The 23,319-nt window shown below is 36.2% G+C and overlaps 1 protein-coding gene across 1 annotated transcript in view; it reads left to right on the forward strand.

Moving 5' to 3' along the window:
- The window catches only part of PTPRQ (protein tyrosine phosphatase receptor type Q), a 192,189-nt gene that overhangs the window by 95,306 nt on the left and 73,564 nt on the right, over positions 1–23,319 (forward strand). Inside the window, exon 26 of the mRNA XM_027108215.1 lies at positions 8,557–8,880. Within this exon, the coding sequence (XP_026964016.1) occupies positions 8,557–8,880 (324 nt within the window). The remainder of the gene's footprint in view (positions 1–8,556; positions 8,881–23,319) is intronic.

The raw sequence follows: 23,319 nt of genomic DNA on the forward strand, positions 1-23,319 counted from the left end.
TTATCGCCTGCTTTTCTGATACTATAAATACCACCCCCTTATATGTTAATTCACTCTCATGGTTTCAAAGCTTATATATACATATTTATCCCAAGTTGTTTTTCCCTACCTTTTACTCTAACCTAAGCTTCTCCCAAAACAGCTCTATTTATTCATGCTAACAAGATATGAAACTAGCATTTTATTTACTCATATCCATCCTCAAGCACATTATCACTAACCCATATATCTTTCTCATTGTTTCATCAATGTCAATGGTTCAATTTAGTCTCCAGGTGTTGTAGGAGTGGTCTTAATAGATGACTAATTCTGCTATATAATTATTCCCCTAAGAACTGCTTGTGATGAACTATTTCAAAACAAAGTTGTCATTTTTGATAGGTATTCTCAGGAGATGACTTGCTATATAGAGCTGTCAAATTAATGACTCTGTAAAACAAATCAACTCACTTTGTCTCCAAATAGAATATGTATTATCATTTTCCTTGTTGAGTTCTCCAAGAAAAAGTGACATTTTCCCCAGAAGTTTTACTGAGATATTTTTATAAATAAGTTACGTTTCAATAATTTTTGGATTAATAACTAATATTGTTATAGCTGTGGTCCATAGAATTTTGGGTCCCCAATTGTCCATCTATACATGCACTGTGACAGACACTTAAAAATTATTTTAGAAAACTTTAGTTCTGTTTATAGATACTTTCTCAAGCATGAAAGACATGCAGATGGGATATTTTAAAATGACTTAATTTGGCATACTAATAAGTGTGTCATTCCATATTCTCAGCTTTGTAGTATCACCTAAAATCATGTTTATGTAGCCTATTTTGGTAAGTTTTGCTTCAGCTACTCCAAAATCTATCTCTGAATTAAGCCAAACCGACAGAGAGAAGTATACCTGAACTGAATAATTAGAACTTATAAAGAAATAGTTTTACAAAAATGCGTTTGATAATTATTCCGCCCACCCATATTGAGAGACATTATAAGAAAGAGCCAAGTTAAACATACTTAGAATTTACTATGTAAGGATGTTGTTGAGGACGCTGTTTATTAAATTACATGGTATTGTTTATGTGCTTTTCTGGGGGAGAAATCTACCTTTGATCTCAATACCAGAGTTTATTTCATGTTTCTTGCTCATTTAATTTGTCTTTATTTATGGTCACAGAGATTTACAGTCTTAATTTTTTCCTTTGTATTATCTTCTGTAACGTCAGAGCCAAATCATAGCCTACTTCTAGGACATGTACAATGTACATTTGATCTATTAACCTAATTGCTGGGTTGATTCCATTTCTTTACTCCTATTTTTTTCTCTGCCCAATAAATCATCACATTTTTGCCAATATTCTTTGGCCTTTTAGCTCTATTCCTAATTATTCTTTATCACTGTAGTCTACATTGTACTGCATATATACAGTATCTAACCAGTTTCTATCACATTTACTGTTTCCTAATGACTAGCCATATGGAGGCTCAGGATTTTCTTCAAGTTTATACTCTACCGGTGAATCTGTCGGTTGTTCTCTGTGTTCTGCAGTAGTCATCTAAATTCATCTCTCCAACATTCAGTGCCCTTCAGTAGCACCACACTTGATATTACACCGCCCACAACTTTTTTCTTATGACTTCCTTAGACTTTCTTTTCTCCAGTCTGGTATACTTTCCAGACCATGACAAACATCTTGTTGCCATTTATATATCTCTCCCTATATTAATGTACTTAAAACATTATTTCTTCCTCATCTGTACTAATCATCAGTTGTTCCTTTAAGTTGTAGCTCCCAGATCTTCTCCTTCCATTGAGCCTTCCTCCTGGCATCACCTATTTGTGATAGTTTCTATTAGCTAAATTACTTTTATATATGTATGAAGAAGGGCTTATACCCTAAGACTTATAACTTGCCAATACCACTCAATCTGAATGTCTAGTAAATGATATTGATTAAATTCAGGTTAGTGCAAAATGTATATCTGGTTTGGGAAATATTCTTTGCACCCGACTTTTCAGGCATTTCTATGTTTATATTGATCCATATTATGTTAGTGTTAGTAAACTGTACTTTTGTTTGTGTATGTTCAGATCATATATTTGTACCTTGTGTTTTGTAGTTTGTTTAAAATTAGTAGAGACAAAAATATTCTTAATAAACTAGGAAAGATTGTGTTGATACTTTTGTAACTTTTATAAGTATTTATATATTTTTCAGACACCTGTTTTGCTTAAAAGAGAGTATATCTTTGCCTGAAGATACATGTATATAGTCATGACTAAAGATTTAAGGAAACTTGGTCTTCCATGTTAGTATACTTAACCAGGTCAGTGAGAAGTCAGTACAAACTACCATCCTATCATAAGAGGTTGGCAACTTCTTATAATTGATATTCAGAAGTTTAGAGAATAATTACATTTTATACACATTTTCATTTTCTAAGTGGAATATACTAAATAATCACTAAAAACTGGCATGCCTTTAAAGTGTAACAAATTTTTACTTGTATAGATAGATCTACAGACTTTCAATTCAACCATGATGAAAGTATTTCGCCGGTAAGAATAATTTATGAATAAAAATGTAATTTACGGAATACCTTGGCAGAGAATGTTGATCGCTTCATCACAGTTCAGTCATGTTTAGAAAATCTAAACAAGCTGCATGATTATTCCAGGAAGCATGGAATGATGTGTTCAAATGAGTACCATCTGTGGATAGAAAAAGGTTGAGGTTTTTAGTCATTCTTAAAGAATGGAAATCTGATTCTCCATGCTAAACTGAGTGTAATCCTTTTTGTATCTGTAATTCAATAGGGCGGTTGCCTTGAAATAGTCTAGTTCAACACACGGTTCATCAAAAGAGAAGATGCTGGATATAAATGAGGCCTACATACTGCTGGTCATTTGTGTGTGCGTCTGAGGTAGCCTTGTTGAAAAAAATTGTCTACAAGTTGTACATATTTGGCCTCAGATTAGATTTATTTCTTGTTCATCTTTATAAATACACTTGAGTGAAAAATGTGGACAAAATTTTGTATTGCATGAAACCAAAGGACTATTTCATGAACCATGATTTATTCACATAATCAACACTTACTGAGTGCCCATATGTGCCAGACTGAGTGCCCATACGTGCCAGACTCTGGGTGTCCCGTGCAAGGCCCATCCCTGAGCTTGTCACATGGAAAGCAGTTGCAATTATTGTTACCCTTCCTTTAGCCAGGTTAGAAATAACTCTTGTATGGATCTTGTTTCTTTGTCAAGTTAAAGTACTGTCCTATTTAGACCTTTTCTTCTCTGTAACACTTATTTGGAGAATAGTGGAGTCTGTGGACAAATATTAATCTGCTGAAAATTTTTTACTGTGCAACAAACTTTGCCATTAGTTTTCTTTCCTGAAATCTAAACACTGGAGGGTATTAAAAAAGTTGGTTAGCGAGCCATGGGCATCTAGTCATCCCGCCTGATGAAATATGGGGAAAGGGTAGCCTCCTCTGCCTTCTCCAGTTCATTGAATAGCTAATGCATCCTTTTTTCCTTCCACCTTTAGTTGCTTAGTAAACCCTAGGAAAAGGAAATTGAAACATGAAAGGGGTAGTTAGTGATGGACTGGAAAGAAAGGGAAATGTCTGGACCACAGTCCCTTGCTCTCATGGGGAAGAGCAGAGTCTATGGTTTTATTTATTTTATTTATTTTTGGCTGCGTTGGGTCTTCATTGCTGCGTGCACGGGCTTTCTCTAGCGGCGAGTGGGGGCTACTCTTCGTTGCGGTGCGCAGGCTTCTCACTGTGGTGGCTTCTTGTCACAGAGCACGGGCTCTAGGTGCGTGGGCTTCAGGCATTGTGGTACGTGGGCTCAGTAGTTGTGGCTCGCGGGCTCTAGAGCGCAGGCTTGGTAGTTGTGCGCACGGGCTTAGTTGCTCTGCGGCATGTGGGATCTTCCCGGACCAGGGATTGAACCTGTGTCCCCTGCGTTGGCAAGTGGATTCTTAACCACTGTGCCACCAGGGAAGCCCTTGTCTATGGTTTTAATGCAAATGAAAAGTCAATATAAAACTTATCAAGTATTCCCACTGCACTTAGGATAACACTGAAAATCTTGAATCCAGACTGCAAGGCTCAACATTATCTGATTCTGGCCTGCATCTCCAACCTTCTGTCTTCCTCTTCATCTCCTTGTGGTTGTAGCAGCCTTCTTTACATGTTTCCAATGTGCCATGTTCTCTTCCTCAGAGTCTTAACACCCTGATGCTTTTCCCCTGGGAAGTTACATCTTATCTGTTAGATCTCTGATTAAATTATAATTCATCAGGAAAACCTTTCCTGACCATCTATCTAAATCAAGTCTCCTGTTATACCCTCTTATTCATTTGTTCCTACTTTCAAAAATATTTATTAAATGCCTGTTGTGTTCCAAGAATTAATCTAGACCTTCAAAGAAATAATCTAATTATGGTTGGCATTCATATATGTATATAATATATAAATAAACATATATTTTGGAGTAATTGCTCAATCTTTTTTATTAATATGAATGCAGAATAAAAACCTTTCTAGTTCTTCGGTATAAATGTTGGAGTAAAGTGGAGAGGAAAATAGGACTAGGACTATTTGAGGTGGGTGTTCAGTGTAGAATTAGGATTTATAGGAAGGTAGATATCTGTTCAAAATAATGAAGGCTGTACAAACTAATAGAGCTATCTGGAAATCAATTTTAAAATAAAGCCCCTCAAGATTTTGCTCTGTATATTTAAGAACAGGCTAGATAAGTAGAGATTGGTCATTTGGTAGAGTGAATTTGTATTAGTTTTCTATTGCTGTGTCATGAATTATCACAAACTTAGTGACTTAAAACAACACCCATTGGGCTTCCCTGGTGGCGCAGTGGTTGAGAGTCCGCCTGCTGATGCAGGGGACACGGGTTCGTGCCCCGGTCCGGGAAGATCCCACATGCCGCGGAGCGGTTGGGCCCGTGAGCCATGGCCGCTGAGCCTGCGCGTCCGGAGCCTGTGCTCCGCAGTGGGAGAGGCCACAGCAGTGAGAGGCCCGTGTACCGAAAAAAAAAAAAAAAGCACCCATTTATTAGAGCACAGCTCTGTAGGTCAGAGTCTGGGTATGCTGTGCCTGGATTCTCTACTCAGAGTCTCACAAGGTCAAATGAAGTTATCCATGGTCTGTGTTCTCATGTGGAGTACAGGTCCTTGTCCGAGCTCACATGGTTGCAGCAGAATTCAGTTTCTTACAGTTCTAGGAGCCAATTCCTGGTTGGCTTTTAGCCAAGGGCTGTCCTCAGCTCCTAGAGATGTCCTGGTGGTCCCTTCCTTCTTCAAAGCCAGCCGTGGAGAAATGTTTGTACATTGAATCTAATCTCTTGCTTAGAATACTTAACTTCCTCTTTTGTAACTACCCAAAGAAAACTCTCTGCTTTTAAAGGACTCGTTATAAAATCAGGCCCACTGGATTATCTCTCCCTGACTGATTTGGATCTTAATTACAGCTGCAAAAAATTTTTTTTGCATCAGCACCTATCAGTGTTTGGTTGAAAAACTGGAAGAAGGTGTAGGTACCAAAATTCTTGGGGGACATCTGCCCCCATAAACAAGACAGGTTGACCAAGATCATCTCTAAGTTTCCTTCAGATTCTGATTCTGTGATCTTCTGATTCATTTGCCTGTTCTATGGATTCTACCACCAAAATAGATCTAAAAATTCACCTCTTTCCTATTGCTATCATTTTCTTTTTTCTTTGCTGAACAAATCAAATGTTCTATGAATTTGTCCCTTTTCCTGTTTGCAGTTATCAGACTAGACTTGATAAAATGTACTACTGAACATCTGATTCTGTCACCCTGACAGCTTTCCATTGCCTGAGAAGCTATCTGTAATCCTGTGCCATAGTATGTCCTCAGACTATTTCTCTTTGTCATTGCCAGTGTCAATTATAAGCTGTAAACTTGACTTAGATCACATTACCCCCCTCTTCTTGAATCTCTACCTTTACACTTAGTGGAATCTCCTCTCACATGCAACCTTTTCTCTTAACACTTTTCCTGAACCCCCAAATCAGTCATATTTCTCTGCTTTGTGTTAGAATATTTTGAAAATGTGCCTTATCTCCAAGAGGTCTGAATTCAAACTTAGTGGCTGAGGGATTTCAATAAATTATGGAAACTCTACTTTTTAGTCAGTTCTAAAACTTCTTCCTCTATAAAGGTAATTGTTCCTTAAAATAAGTTTTTCTCTCATTGCTCTTATGCATAACTAAAGATAATGTGTTGTAAGTCATATTATAAGTGTTCTGTTTGTAGAGCTACCTTTTTAAAGGTCACTGTTCAATTAAATACAGTAAGATTTGATGATAAATATTAGTATTTGAAAACAGAGTAATTGAATCTGATCATATGGCTTTAAGTAATTTACTACTTGTTTTCCATTGCATTAGACTTTCTCTTCTTTTCCAGGTTTAGGCAAATTTACAAGCAATAGGTCTGTAGATAGTTCAGTAAAAAAAAATTAAGAGGAAATCCAAATTTTTAACTCAAGTCCAGATCTCCCTACAGAACTCCAGACTCATGCATCCATCTGTTATTTGACATCTCCTTCTGGGTATCTGCTAGGCATTTCAAAGTTAACATGCTCAAAATAAATTCTTAATCTTACTTACCAAAGCTTACTTCTTTCACAGTCATCCCCTTCTTGGTTAAGTGACTTCGTCTTTCTGTTTGCTTAACCCGAAGACCTTAAAGCTTTCTTCTACTCCTTTCTCTCTGTTATACCTGACATGTCACACAGCAGCAAATCCTGTCGGCTCTCCTGCAAATTATATTCAGAATCTGAATACTTGCTTTCATTTCTGCTGCTGCAGTCCTGCCTCACGCCATCCTGATCTCTTGTGTTGACACTGAAATAGCCTACTAATTACTCTCCCTGTTTTCATCCTTCTCTCCCTTGTCTAGTCTCAACACAGTAGCTAGAGTGAAAACATACTTCAGAGCCTGTAAATCCTCTGCTCATGTGAAAGTCTTAAAGTTCTACAATGTCGTATATAATCAAGGCTTCGGTGTTTCTTCTCAGACCTCACCTCCTACTAGCCACGCTGGCCTCTTTTTTATTCTTCAGATATACCAGGCATGATTCCAACATAGGGCCTGTAATCACACATTTCCCCCTGCTGGGAATGTTCTTCCTCCAAACAGTCACATGGTTAGTTTCCCCACCTTCATCAGGAACTTCATGTCTCCTAATCAGTCACGCTTTCTGCTTTTTTGGCCAAGGGCTGTCTTCATTTCATTATCCTTGAACTCTTTCTCCTTTTTCCCTTTCTTATTTTTTTCCATAACACTAATCATCATCCAAAATACTATATATAATACTTATTTATACTTGTGTTGTATATAAACCTCTGGAATGTAAATTACACCAGGGTAGGGACTTTTGTCTGTTTTGTTCATTGTATTATTGTATTCCCAGCACCTACAGTAGTACTTGGCATAAATTAGATGCTCATTAGGTATTTATTGAAATCTGAATTAATATGATATGTTTAGGAATGAATGACTTTTATGAATGAATTTTCTAACTCATTAATTTTCTTATCTTTACTGCACATATTAACATATAGTTTTTATGAATTGTGTAATTTTCATACAAGTCATTGTTATCAGTCTTTCTATCTCAGCCTTCTGAGAAAAGGTCCTTGCACATATACAAGGACAGGCATGAAAAAAGTGCCCATGTCACTTAATTCATTGTTCTTTTATATTTCTAAGCATAACACACTTATATTATTATACTTGTCTAATAAGTGACTGTTTCTTGAAAACAAGACATAAGCCTATGTATCTTGATTTCCTAACACCAGCCTCAGAGCCTGACACACGGTATGAATATAGCAAACCAGTGGTTAATACGAAATCTAATAAATGCCTCCAAGTAGGACCATGTGGTTGTAGGTGATATACAGATACCTTATTCTGTGTATTAATGTCAGTGTGCTTGATGATGTTCTAGAAAGGGTTATACTAATTTTAACTATGTGCAAGATAAAATAAAAATTAATTGTATACATTATTAATTCATTTAATAATCTTGTTTAAATTATTTTATAATCAACATCTACTATATGTAAGATGTGTTTGTGTCTATCTAGTCATTTAAATATAAGAACGTCTTTCTTGGGAACTGAATATTAAAAACTCAGACCCTTCCTCGGAAAGTACATAGGATTATATGAGCATGCAATTTTTCTTTGTACCAGTGCTTATATAAGGAACCAAAGTAAGTTTTTATAAGTAACTTGTGAGTGAATTTGGGAGCAAAATTAGGAATAAAAACATCACAAGTGTTTTGTCCCCTAACCCTTTGGACCATTGCTCTGTGAAGTATCACCTTAAGTTTCTGCTTATTAAATGTGGGGATATTAATCTAAGGGCAGTTGTAATAAGAGATCACCACTACGTGCATAGTAAAGGAATATTTGTAAATCCCATTTCTCCCTCCTGTTCACACAATGTTTGGTAATTCCAATTGTTTTCCCTTTTTTTTCCCTTCAACTTTTAGTTCCCAGCACTCCCACAAATATTGCTTTTTCTGATGTTCAGTCAACTAGTGCAACATTGACATGGATGAGACCTGACACTATCTTTGGCTACTTCCAAAATTATAAGATTACCACTCAACTTCGGGCTCAAAAATGCAGAGAATGGGAATCTGAAGAATGTGTTGAATATCAAAAAGTTCAATACCTCTACGAAGCTGACCTAACTGAAGAGACAGTATATGATTTAAAGAAATTTAGATGGTATCGATTCCAAGTGGCTGCCAGCACCAATGCCGGCTATGGCGATGCGTCAAATTGGATATCTACACAAACCCTGCCTGGTCGTAAGTATTGTTCTGTATATGTATGTATACTTCTGCATTCAAGAAAAAGCTCTTTAAATGTTTTTCCATAGAAATCATTCAAAATATAGGTAAAGATTGCTCTTGTAACTTTAGTTTTATATTTTAAAATTAACTGGTTGCCCTAATTGCTTAAACATCGTTAACCATAATAGCATTTATTTTTTCTTAATTGAATCCCGATGGGAAATTCAACTTCAGTCATTATTAGGGCTTTTCTCAAACTCCCAGAGTGGTACCAAGGTCCTAGAGTCTTATATTGTAACAAAAAGCATTGTGATCCTCTAAGTGGTCTGTCATTAGGCTATACTGATAGCCATCAAGTACCCTTCGTCTATGCCTACATTTCCCCCTCGTATCTGGAAGCTCTGCTGCTTTTATGCCAGGCTTTACCACGTTTTCAGTGACTTTAGGCTTACACACACACATAGAGTTTCAGTGATAAATAGATGCTGTTGTAGACCTTTATAAACCGTGAAATAAACTTTGATCTAGAGGCTTTATTTTTTAGGTTGCCAAATGTGTATCTTCTTACTATTCCCCGGAGTACCTGGCATAATGTTTATATAGTAAATGTTCAATGAATGTTTGTTAATGCAATTCAACATTTGAGACAGAATCCAGACAACTCAGCCTTCAACACAGTCGTCCAACCTCTCTTCTTTGTGGCTTTTGGACTCTTGATTTCTGTGAGATCTGCTCTTCTGGTTTTTCTCTCACCTCCCTGATAGCTCTTTCTCAGTCTCTTTTGCTTATTCTCTCTCTCTCTCTCTCTTATTTTTTAAATCTAAGTGTTGGAGTGTTCAGAGATAATATACTTGGCCCTTTTCTTTTTCTTTTTTTTTTTCTTTTTCATTGGCCCTTTTCTTTATCAACACACAACCCCTATGAGATCTTACCTTAAGTGACCTTATCCTGTCCTATGGCTTTAAAGTCTACTTATATAGTGATTATTCTCAAGTATCTATTTCCAGTTCTGATTGCTCCCTGGAACCCAATCAGTATATTTAACTGACATCATTGGGAAGGTGTGTCTAATATCCTCTCAAAATTAACGTGGTCTAAACACTAAGTCTCATCGTCCGAATGCAGAAAATGAAAATTTAGGCAGTGTTCTTTTCCTCTTCTACTCCGCCAATGATTTATTTCAACCATGCTATCTAAACACATCCCTCCATTTGCATTACCAGCATATTAGTCCTATCCTTCATTACTGCTACCACTGCGTTAACCTGACCTCCTTAGCTTTCACGCTGATCTTTTGAAATGTAAATCAGATGATGTCACTTCCTTGTTTAAAAAGCCTTTCAGTGAATTTCCATTGCTGTTGGAATAAGATTTAAATTTCTTAACATGATTAACAAAGCCCTATGTGACTTGGCTCTTACCGAACACTCTAACCTCATCCATAATCATTTTCCCACTTACCATTATCCTCCACTCATACTGGATAATTTTTGTGTTGTTTGAACACACGAAAGTACTAGAACTTGGCCCTGTTTGTTTGGATTGGAATGTTTTTCCACGTCTGTTTTTGCATGAGCAGCTTTTTATAATGTATACTTCTACTTGAATGATTCCTGCTAAGAATGAATTTCCCTGACCACCCAATCTAAAAGAGCCATACAGTTTTTTTCTAGAATATCATCTTATCTTAATGAAAATTTATAATTACCTGATCATTTTTTAGTTATATGTATTTGCTTATTTTTAGAAGGTGTCTTGACCATTGCTGTTTCTTTATTGCCTGGAATGGTGCCTGGCAACAGCAGGCACTCCATAAATATTTCCTGAACGTGTTAAACTTGATTAAATAAGCTAAAATTGGGGAGGCAGAGTGAACTGTTTTCCAGTGCAGGGGATAGAGAGGATGATAGTGCCATAACAAAGAAAAGGAAAATACGGAAAAATCAAATGCAGGTTGCGTTTAGTCAGTAATTACGGTTATTTTGAGCCTGTTAACTTTGAGAAGAAATAACTATGATAATCTAATTGACTAGAAAACAGAAAGAAACAGATGCTTAGAGATTAGAACATAGGTAAAGTTCGGAATTTTAGTTGCTTCAGCCAGTAAGAATAACCAAAATTACAAGTGACCAGGGACAACTTGAAGTTACCTGAAGACATCAGTCAGGTACCATAATGAATGAAGCAGGCTGATGTAAGGCGACTGAGAGTGGTGGAAACCTTGGCAGGTTAACAGAATGTGCCGTCTACAGGGGCAACCACTACTCACCTCTGTCTGATTACTGTCTTATAGAGAAGTCATGCTATTAGGACTTAGGATGTTTTCAAAGAAATAGGAAAGTTAGATTTTTTAATGTGAAAATACTTAATTTCTTGCTGTAACAAGTTTTTAAAATTTAAAAACATTTAGTTTTTCAAACCAAACATGTCAGTAGCCCACATCTGGCCTGTGGGCAGCTCATTGGTTACCTTTGATTAAAATAGACCATATGCCTGTGCATCTGCTGCCACTCAGGGTTCCCGTCCCACTCCTTAGGAGCGTCTCACTTGGACAGAAGCCTGCTACAGTGAGCCAGGAATTCGAATTTCTAAATGTATCATTTCCTCAAGTACTCTAGACAGGATGGTGGAAGATGTTCAATTAGCATAAAACAACATATAACCTGACCAATTCAAAAGCTGGTAAATGAAACTGGGAAGTTGGATTTTTTTTTTTTTGGCAGTACGCGGGCCTCTCACTGTTGTGGCCTCTGCTGTTGCGGAGCACAGGCTCCGGACGTGCAAGCTCAGCGGCCATGGCTCACGGGCCCAGCTGCTCTGCGGCATGTGGGATCCTCCCGGACCGGGGCATGAACCCGTGTCCCCTGCATCGGCAGGCGGACTGTCAACCACTGCGCCACCAGGGAAGCCCGGGAAGTTGGATTTTTAAAGAATCCCCCATTCTTATTCTGAAAATTTGAGAGTCTTTCTGCTTGAATGTCATTTCTTCCCCCCTGAGTCCCTCCACTTCCAACCCCACTTTAAGGTCTATGACCCACTCACTAGAATTTGGTCATTTTCAATTCCCTACTACTCCACTTTGCCTATTCTGGTTTAAAAGAATAATGGTAGAATATTTCAAATATTTCACAATCGGTGTGAGCTTTTTAAAAAATAAATAGCATTATTTTTCTAGTTTTATTAGGATGTGTTCCTTTGCCATCGGTGGTTAGTTGGTTGATTTGTTAGTTCTTGATGGAATGGAGAGGATAATCTTGGCTTCTGTTTCACCCCAGCTCCCAGATCTTTACTTGATGACTAATCGAAAGAGTGCCTTCGTATGGAGTACCAGTTTGACTATTATCTGGTACTTTTCTTCTCTCTCGGTCTGGTATCTCACTGCCACAATTTGACTTCTCCATCAGAGAGTACTTGGGTGTGAAAAAAATTTATCAGTAGTTAAGTAGATTTTCTATGCTACTCCTATTCCCTTTTATTGTTCTTTATCCTTAAGGACTAATTTTCTACTCTGTTCTTTATCAATAAGATAGAAAAGGGGATACATGGAAAGTTGCCTTTCTACCACTGTGATTAAGAGAGAAAAATGAAAAGATTTATATATTTCAGAATTTGTTACAACAGACTTACTATTTTTCTTGGCATTCTCAAACTTATTAGCTTTTCAGCTGAGTATTCATATGGGGGTGGTAATAATAAATTAATTTTGAAAGTTATGAGAATGAGTTGGTCACTCTTCATTTAGTCTCAGAAATGAAAGGGACTTTTTTCTAATGATAAATGTATTTGAATTTCATAAGTGTATGGTAAAAAAGTTTTATTTATTAAGCCAAGGAGAGATACTCTGAGGTGGCATTTGATATGAAAGACAGAAAGACACTACATATATTATTGCAAGACAATATATATAGTGAACTACTAACATATTGTATAAGAATATGAGAAATAAGAACAGTCAAGCAACAAAAATCTTGAAGAGTAGTAATGTTTTTAAGATTGAAAGCAAGTAATGCTTAGATGTTGATTCTACATACCAAAGATGAAAAGCATGACAGACATTTTGCAAACATAAAAAGTAATCTGGATGAAGAAATTTAATACGATTTTTTATGTCATTGATTCCAAAAAAGTGTTATGTTGTTTTATAAGAAGATAAAACAATGAAAATGAATGATTCCTCTGAATTATGGAAAACACTAAACAACAGTATAACTTAGTATAAAATCACTATTTCAGATTTGTGCATGTTACTCTAATAGCATCAAGTTGTGCCCAAGCACTTATTCCCAGAACTTCTTATCAAAACCTGGAGCTTCTTTGATAAGGAGCTAGCAATTGATAGCTAGTTTGAGGTCAGATTATTCAACATTTGAATAGCTCAAATAAGAAGACCACCAGTTGGAATAATAAATATTATAAGATGTTCTCAAATGACTTGTAGAATAAGAAAATATGTTGTATTAACTCTCTCTGAGCTCATAAAGAAGAGCACTCAAATTGAAGATGCAGGGAGCAAAGTTGGAATGCAGGCTGAGAATTACATTGGGTTACTTTCTGAATCTAGATCTGCCACTGTACACTGGAGTGAATAAAAGAAGCAACATTCGGTCAGCTCAAGCTAACATTTCTTTCTCCCACATACTCTGATCTAGATAATTGAAACCAAATTGTTTTTCTGCTTAAATCATCTGTATAATGCCCATTACTCTGTACTTCATGCTAAGTGTGCAGAGATACAAACATAAGCACAGAAATTACAAATGGCAGAAATATTTAACTTGAAACACTAAAGTCTTATAGCTTATTTTACTCATCTCTTATTTTTCTGATTATCCTTATACTCAAAAGCAATTTGAGTTGTGTGTCGGGGAGGAATGCACAATGGAAGCTGTTAAATATCTCTGTGGTGCACAATAGGTACTTATAATGCGGAGGGAATGTACAACTTTAAAAGAGTGTGGGTGTGAAATTTAGTATGGAGTGAAATGGGACTCTCATAATGTGCATCTCCTATAGACCACCAGGACTGGAAGACAGCAAGAAAGGAAAATTCCTGGGGTAACACTTAGGTTGTGAAAACCACGGGATACCATACTCATGAGGAATTTTAACTACCCAAACATCTGTTAGGTTAAAAAAAATTCAGCAAAACATGCCTCATCAAAGAAGCTTCCAAGGAATGCAACTTTATGATTTAAAAAGAAGAAAAACCAAATAGAGGGCAAAGCACTCCTTAACATTTTTAAAAATGAGACATTGTTGATGAGTTACTATATATTCAATTATTTTTCTTCATATATTCTAAATGGTATAATGCACTTATAATGTGGTGAAAGCTATCATAACAGAGGTAGGTATTCTCCTTTCTATAAAGAAGCAATTAAATAATGATAAGAAGAGATGTTAGCCATAAATAAATAGGAAAATATAATTCATGACAGGAAGAAGCCCATTTTGTGGCAGTGGGTTTTTAGAATAGGCTCTATCCTGGTGCCAGTAAAGGAATTGAATATAATTTATTCTAGACATGATGGTTGTACTTCTGCAAAATTAATTATATGCTGTTGAAAGTCTTCTAAGTTAGTTGCCTAAGACTCCCAAATGTGTAATTCAAGACGACATATCTCTCTCTTCTAGACCTGTAGATTGAAGTTACTGGTATGACCACTTAGGTTTCCACAGACATCTCAAACCCCGTATTACCACTGTTCCTGCCCCACTGCAAGCCTCCTCCTACCTGTGTGTTCCCTGTTTCAGTGTATTGTACCATTGTTCGTCTGATTGTTCAAGCCAGCAATCTAGGAATCATTCTTAATTCTTTTTAGCCTTTCCCACCCCCAAGTACATACCTAACTCCTACTGACCTTCCCTTCTAAATATTTCTTGAATTTATGTTTCTCTGTTAAGGCTCCCTAAATTCAGCCATCTCCTAGATTATTACAAAAGATATCTAAATGGTCTTTCTGTTCCCATTTTCTCTATCCTCCACCTGAACCTAGTTTTTGAATACACCTATCTATTATTCCTCTGCTTAAAATCTGATAGTTTTCTATTTTCCTGTTGTGTAAAAATTATATTTTTAGTATGCTCTATATGGTTACTTATGATTTTTGTTCATATTCCCCACACGTACTTTGCTCTTTCTCCTTTGTGCTCCAGAGAAAGAGCAAAGTATGTGTGTTCTTTCTTACTGTCCTTTCTGTCCTCTTTTGGAGACCAACTGCCTCTTCTTTGCAAAGGAGACCAAATATCTCCTTTGCAAAGCCTTCTATAAATTCCTCTTTCCACTCCCACCTTCCAAAAATTGTTTCTAAATACTGAACGTATTACATCATAATTGTTTATCTCTCTCTCTTGTCGAACTCTGAGCTCCTTACAGGCAGAGATGACAGGTGATCATGTCTTATGTATGTTTCTAATCTTCATGCCTATTCAATATCTAAGACTAAATGAATATGGCATTTGGACTCAAGGAAGACATTTGACTTTAATTGGAAAGTATTTCAATGTCAAAATTCTCCATATTGCAAAAATGTTCATACAAATTTTCTTCAGATTTTCTTTCTGATTATAGCTTGTCTTTCAAATATTTACATGGTTATTGTCAAAATTAAAATTCTCCTGGTCAGTTTCCATTTACGTTTGACATGTTCAGCTTCTTTTATTTCACAAAACTAGTTTATTTTATTTTACTTTATTTTATGTATTTATGTATTTATTTATTTATTGGTTGGTTGGTTGGTTGTAAAGGAAAGATTGCTTTATTCAGGAGGCTAGCAACCTGGGGAGAAGGCAGACTCATATCCAAGAACCACTCCCAAGATTCTGCTTGATCATGAAAGTTTTTAAAGGGATAAGGGGAAGTTAATCGCAGTTAATCATTTGGGGAAGGGGTGTCAGAGTCTTCTGTCTTCCACTGTGTGCAGATTTTCTTCTGATTGGTTGGTGGTGAGGTAACAGGGTGTTGCTTCAGGAATCATACTCTACCTGAAGTTACCATCTTCCACCTGGGTGGGGGCCTTAGTTTGATTTTAGATGCTATCACTTTCAAAGTAGTCTCCCAACCAGTTGTTAGTGCCCCAAAAGTTGTCGCAAAGAAACGGCACAGAAGATGTCCCCAACGGTGTTGACAATGAGCAGGAGTTGGTCTAGCTGGTCTCAGGACTTAATGAAGCTCAGGTTCTTGATGTCGCATTGCAGAAAGAATTCAGTGAGAGACAAAGTGATGGGGAAGAAGTGGATTTATTTAGAGAGAAACACACTCCACAGACAGAGTGTGGGCCATCTCAGAAGGTGAGAAAGACCCAGTCTATTTTATATTGATGATTTTTTTTTCTTTTTCATTAATTAACATAAGTTTGAATTACTGCATGTAGAAAAGAAATATGCTCATAATAAATTGAGGAGGATTTCAGACAATGAAAGAAAATAATAAGTGCCTATTTCGGAGTGGATTGAAGCTTTAATAGTATCGAAATGATTAACTGAGATAATAAACTGTGATTGATAGTCCATGAAGAAAACAAAGGAGACCAATATATAAATCTGGGTTGCTAAATATAATTACAAAGAGAGGATATTTGCATGAAATCATAATTTAAAGAACATAATAGTAAGCATGTAAAATTGTCTATTAAAACATTCAACTGTATACTTAAAAGAGCTTTTGCCAGGTTATTAACAGCTTTCCATAATATAAATAAAAATATTTTGAAATCCTATTACATAAGCATGTAGTTTTCAGCAAAATCACTAAAAATCAAAGGATAAGAATGATCACTATATTATTTTTAAAATCATCAATATTATAGAAAGCCTGGGTTTTTTTTTTCTTTAATCTTATATGCTTTTATTGCCCGTATCGGGGTTTCTTTCAGTTTATTTGGATTTTTGTGAGATGAACCATTCAAGGTACATGAAAAGACATAAGTATGCCTCTAGAAAGCCTGGTTATTAAAAGAATAAAAGAAGAAACAATCTTTCTCCCAATAATAGCTAGCTGTATTTTACCTTTTAAAAATTCAGTGAATTCTCCCACTTTCTCATCTCAAACTTCAAATCTCATGTTGAATTGAATTGATTTTGACTTTTCTGAGAATCTTCTTTCTCTTGGTTCAGAAAGAAGTGTGAAGTACATTTCATTCTTTGTGATTTCTGGTCATTAACCTCAGTTCAGGCCTGCCTCAGTATTAGGCCCTAGGCCAACAAATTTTCAGCTCTGTTTTCTTCTGCATTTATTAAGGAAGAAGGGAGAACTCTGATTTGACTATGGAAAACTTCCATTTCTGAAAAAACCATAGGATTGCTATGTCTGGTAGTTGAGGGCACCTTTGGGTTGGGCCCAGTACCTGAGCTGAGACTCCTTGGCTGCATAGTTAAGAATAATGACAGAAATAGCTAAGCTTATCAGGTGTTTATTATGTGCTGGTACTATTCTAAGAACTATACACACATTGATTTATTCATGAACCTCATTCATTTCTAGGTTAGAGCCTGTGCTCTTAGATCTTGACAAAGACTTGGGCAAAGCCTCATGGTGGTATGAAAGTACTAAGAGATGGAAGGGTGCTAAGTAGTATACAAAGAGAAGATAGGTGAAACCCTAATTTAAAGGAACTAACAGAATGCATGTAAAATTAAACTATTTAATAAAGCATTCAACTCTTTTTTAAAAAATTTTTTACTGAAGTATAGTTGGTTTACAACATTGTGTTAATTTCTGCTGTATAGCAAAGTGATTCAGTTGTGTATACATTCTTTTTTTATATTCTTTTCCATTATGATTTATCATAGGATATTGAATATAGTTCTCTGGGCTATTCAGTAGGACCTTGTTGTTTATCCCTTCCATATATAATAGCTATAACCCCAACCTCCCACTTAGTCCCTCCCCCAACCCCCTCCCCCTTGGCTTGTGGTTACAAGTCTATTCTCTATGTCCATGAGTCTCCTTCTGTTTCATAGATAGGTTCATTTGTGTCATATTTTAGATTCCATATATAAGTGATAACATATGGTATTTGTCTTTATGATTTAGTTAACTTAGTATGATAATCTCTACTTGCATCCATGTTGCTGCAAATGGCATTATTTCATTCTTTTTTATGGCTGAGTAGTATTCCATTGTATATATGTACCACATCTTCTTTATCTATTCATCTTGTCAGTGGACATTTAGGTTGTTCCCATGTCTTGACTGTTGTGAACAGTGCTGCTGTGAACATAAAGGTGCAGGTATCTTTTTGAATTAGAGTTTTGTCTGGATATATGCCAGGAGTGGGAGTGCTGGATCATATGGTAATTCTGTTTTTTGTTTCCTGAGGAAACTCCATACTATTTTCCACAGTTGCTGTAACAACTTAACATTCCCACCAACAGTGTAGGAAGTTTCCCTTTTCTCCACACCCTCTCCAGCATTTATTTTTTGTAGATTTTTGATGATGGCCATTCTGACCGGTGTGAGGAGATACCTCATTGTAGTTTCTATTTGCATTTCTCTAATAATTAGTGATGTTGAGCATCTTTTCATGTGCCTATTGGCCATTTGTATTTCTTCTTTGGAGAAATGTCTATGTAGATCTTCTGCCCATTTTTCAATTGGGTGGTTTTTTTGTTGTTGAGTTGTATAAGCTGTTTGTATGCTTTGGAAATTAAGCCCTTGTCAGTTGCATCATTTGCAAATATTTTCTCCCATTCTGTAGGTTATCTTTTTGTTTTGTTTACGGTTTCCTTTGCTGTGTAAAAGCTTGTAAGTTTGATTAGGTGAACTCTATATTTAATTTCAAAAAAAACAAAAACAAAAAAACTTTTGCCAGGTTGTTAAGCAAGTTTTCCGGAATATAAATAAAAATAATTAGACATCCCCATTTGCATGAACAAGTGGAATGTCTTTTTCAGCAAAGCACTAAAAACCAAACAGTTAAAGGAAACTTAAAGGATAATCAGTATGTGGCACTATTAGCTTTGAAAACTGAGACTAAGAAAGACCTGGAGATATTGTACAAACTTCTGATACATGATCCAACCATCTCCATTCCCAAACAAATTAAATGGGACTTGCCCTAACACACATAACCTCTAACTACACTTTTAGTTTCTCTTCTCTTTAATTATACCCTTGATAGTTATTTTACCCTGATTATACCTGCATACAATGCATGGGAGAATGAAGTAGCAATGTTTATCTCAGCCCTGACACTTTGTAATGGTGATGGCCTTATCTGAATTATTCCAGGTTGCTCCTACACATAGCTTCAAGGTACCATAGAAATGATGTTTTCTTATGTTCTTACGGAACATGATGACCTGTTACTACTCTAGAAACTTTGGGAATGAGAGGGAGTGATGGTAGGGAGAAACCTCTTCATCGTTTATTCAGAATTAAAATACATGAAAGGCACAAGGAGACCAGTGTGTGGAGTGTCTGTTAGCTGGATGCAAGTTTCCATGTTTATCACCAGCTCCCAAGCCCTCCACCACTAACTACATTCCCAGTCTTCACAGAAACAGTAATCCCCCTTTCTAACCTTGTTACCAAGAGTTCTAATCATTGGTACCTGATCTGAAGAGCAGTGCCACTGCTTTTTCCAATAGTACGTTGATGTTACAGAGCAGTGGCTCTTAAACTTGTACCACAAGCATTAGAATCATCAGGAGGGCTTGCTGAAACACGGAGTGCTAGGCCCTACCCAGGTCTTCTGATTCAGTAAGTCAGGGGTGTGATCTCAGAATTTGCTTTTCTAACAACTTCCCAGGTAATATTGATGCTGCTGGTTTGAAGACCACATTTTTGAGAACCACTGTTGTAGAAAGTTGTTTTATGAACATAATGCTACTCTAGAAAAAGTTGTATTATCTGATCCTAAAAGCAGTGGAACTAATATGAGAATATTTTCTTTCTTACCTGGCATGGCTAATATTGGAAGTGAGAGTTTTTTGGTATTTTGTATTTTTTTCCACCTAAGCTAACCTGAAATGACTCAGAAAATTACTCATTCAGCATCAAAGAAAATGGTCATACAATGAAGTCTAATACTGTGGGCATCCACCAGTCATTCTCAGTACTCATCAAACAGTCTAATAGGTCAGATTCTTATGGTTGTAATAGTTGCCCTTTGTGCTACTATCTTGCTGTTGGGAAATCTAACTGTAAAACAAAATTAAAATCTTGTAAAAGGGTAGGAAATATTTCATACACCAACAGTAGTATCTCATACTGGGCAGTGAAATCACTGGGCTCTAGGGAAACATTCAACACCAGTGAAGGATAGCCAATTAGTGCAGTATTGTAACCAGTCGGATGTGACCTGAGATGCTCTTGGCCTCCATCAGTATGGTCAATCTAATCGCTGAACTTCTTCAGGGCCCTTGATGCCCTGAATTATTTAAGATGTAAGGAATCCACCCAAACCACCCAGCCAATTAGATTTTGTTTAGTCCTGAGAGACATCTAAAACTTAAAGCAAATTCCTTCAGGTATGGTGAATCTAAGGCAACTCACAGTCCTAGAGGCTGTTAATACTTGTATAAGCTGAGAAAGAATGGGAGTCCTTCACTTAGTGATGACAGTAGATAGGAATCTGATGGTCCAGTGTACCAAATCCTGAAACTAAAGTACCCTGAAGGGAAGGACCTTTAAATAAACTTGAAATGAACTTAAATTCAAATAGATGTGCAGACAATCTAAATCATACATGTGTACAGAGCTCAATATTTTTTGTCTTGTGAGTTGCTGTCAGGTCATTTATTTATTTATGTTTATTCTTTAGGAAGGTCACTACAGCATGCATTAAAAACCAGAGTATTTTCTACAACATTTTCATCATTAAATAAAATTTACAGGGATCTGCAGAAGGCAGAGTTTCTAATAACTCTTTGAATGTGCTTATTCTGAAAGTGTAGTATTAGACACACCAAAATTTGTTGGTTCTTAATCAAAGTGTCATAGACTTGGGGGCATTCAAACTTTTATATGTACTAGGCATAATGATGGTCTATCCAGACTCACCTTTCAGCTAACACACTTAGCATGGGGACACAGATGGATGGGAAAGATGACCCTGACCCACATAAGACCCACATTCCTGTGCAAGGATAGAAGCATGATAATCAGGAAATGATGGTTGTTAGTTACAGAAAATGCATTATTGCGAAAACCAGGGGAAAAGTGCTTATGAGAGGAAGTGATTGGATTATGGGGAATGAGAGAATAAGGATAGATCATTCCTACTGAGTAAATTGCTGTGATTTATAAGAGAAAGGGTATAGTGATATCTTGGCCTACTACTGACTAGATTCATTTCACAAACAATCCTAAATCAGAATGTGACAGTTTATGGAGAGACAAACAAAGTCTCCCAAAGATGCTTATATATTACTAAGCTTTTAAACTGGCATATTTTCAGTTCCCCATACCTTTACTGCTTTAAGCTTCCTTTATTTTGATTGTTGACATTCGTAATTGTAATTTTGTATTCCCCCTTATGTAACTCTAATAATAGTTTACTACACACTGGAATAAAAGAAAAAAATAATACTGAATTATTTTATTATGCATTTTTGGAATTTTGATAAATTCCAAGAGAAAATTGCATAAAAGAAACTTGAAAATGTTATTTGCTTAAAAGTACATTATAATATTTGGACAATATTAAAATAATTAGATACTGTTTTATAGTATACTTTGAGCATTTGGTGTTCTAAATGTTTCTCTTAAAATATCCGTGAATTAATCAAATGTTTATCTTTCATTGCTTTACACAGATGAAATATATATTCAGTTATATATTATGTGCATATAATATATTCATATCAGTTTAGTTAGGTATGTGTTTACTTTTTTTAATTTCAGATTTAGGAGTTCTTATTCCATCATATTATAATTCTTCAAGAATATAGATTAATATAATATGTTCTAAGAGAAATATTTCATAAAGGATTTAACACAGGGAACACTTGTGTAACAAAACAGGCAATTTTATCAAGTATACTGAAAATGCAAATGTTATTAAGAGAATCTGATTGTTTCTTAAAAAAGAAAGAAAAAAACACTTTAGGAAAGTTCAAGAATTAAAGCACAGCTCGGCGAGGGGCTAAATACCTTGGCTTTTTATAATGATTGACTAGTGCATAGAACTTAAAATATTTAGTAGTTCAAGTGGTTAGTATGTACCATGAATGATCTTTGAATGTCGTTTTCTGTCAGCTCTGCTTGGGGTAGCAGACACTCCCTGATGAGGGCTTTGATTGCTGGTATTAAAGGAATGATTGCAGGGTTGACATTTTACTATGAAAGATGAGAAGTTGAAGCAAGGCATCATACTGCTTTCTGAGCTGGTCTACAGACATGTTTGCAAGACTAGCCGAGGTTTTCCTTGGCAAATGGTTTTGGATCTGTCCTCGTTTGAGACCCCAAAGATCCAGACTACAGAGCAGAGAAGACACAGACATAGAAGAATATTTCCAGAAAATATTTGTAAAAACAAACTACCATCAACCTAGTCACAGAAAAATCTCATCGGCTTTCTTATCACAGAAAATTCTCAGTAAGCTGTCCGTGTTATCTGGGCAACAATAATGCACCACCTTGCCTGCCTGCTAGAATGAGTTAGGTTTAAAAGTGTAATCCCGACAGCCATCGAGTTTATATATGTTATAGAGGTATAAGTATAACATTCTGGAGATAATCTGTCCTCTTTTGATATAATGAATTTTGGCCCATCTTCTTGGTATGAGTTAGATACCAAGCACCAGAATCTATAGAGGCTCCTTCTAGTTCATGGTATTAGTTTATTAAACTATGGCGTTTATCTTTTTTGTCTATGACAGCAGTTCTTAAAAGACCTTAGCCGTGGCATTAAAGGCCCTACACAGTCTGGCCTCATTTCCTGTCTGACTCAACATTCTGACTTACTTGGCTTCAGCCTCACTGGAGTCCCTGTTCTTCCTAGAATACACCAGGCACAGTCCTGTCTCAGGGTCTTTGCACTGGCCATTCTCCTCCCTGTGACACTCCTTCAAACATTCCCATGCTCCCTCACCTCCTTCAAATCTTTGTTTAAATGTTACCTGTTAGGAGAGGCATAGCCTGACCACCATATTTTTTAAAATAGTAACTCCTATCTACATTCCCATCCCAATTACCCTGCTTCATTTTTTGTCATGGTACATATCACTTCCTAACATAGTATATCATTTATTTGTATGTTATATATTAATTTATATAATTTTTTTATAATATATATTATTTGTCTCCCTCCACTGAAATAGTGGTTCCATGATCTTTGTATCTTTGGTTTTCTTCTCTATTCCCAGCACCTCAAAAATGCCTGCCTTGAGTAGGTGTTCAATAAACAGTTGCAGAGTGAAGAAGAGTGGGTACATACTAGAAGCTCTATATGGATAGGTCCACAGCTACCTTGATCACTTCTATAAGCTTGGTGTCTTCCCAGTCCCTGG

Source organism: Aethalodelphis obliquidens, unplaced genomic scaffold (assembly GCF_003676395.1).
Source record: "Aethalodelphis obliquidens isolate GAN/ISIS:26980383/991018 unplaced genomic scaffold, ASM367639v1 scaffold8, whole genome shotgun sequence".
NCBI classification, from domain to species: domain Eukaryota; kingdom Metazoa; phylum Chordata; class Mammalia; order Artiodactyla; family Delphinidae; genus Aethalodelphis; species Aethalodelphis obliquidens.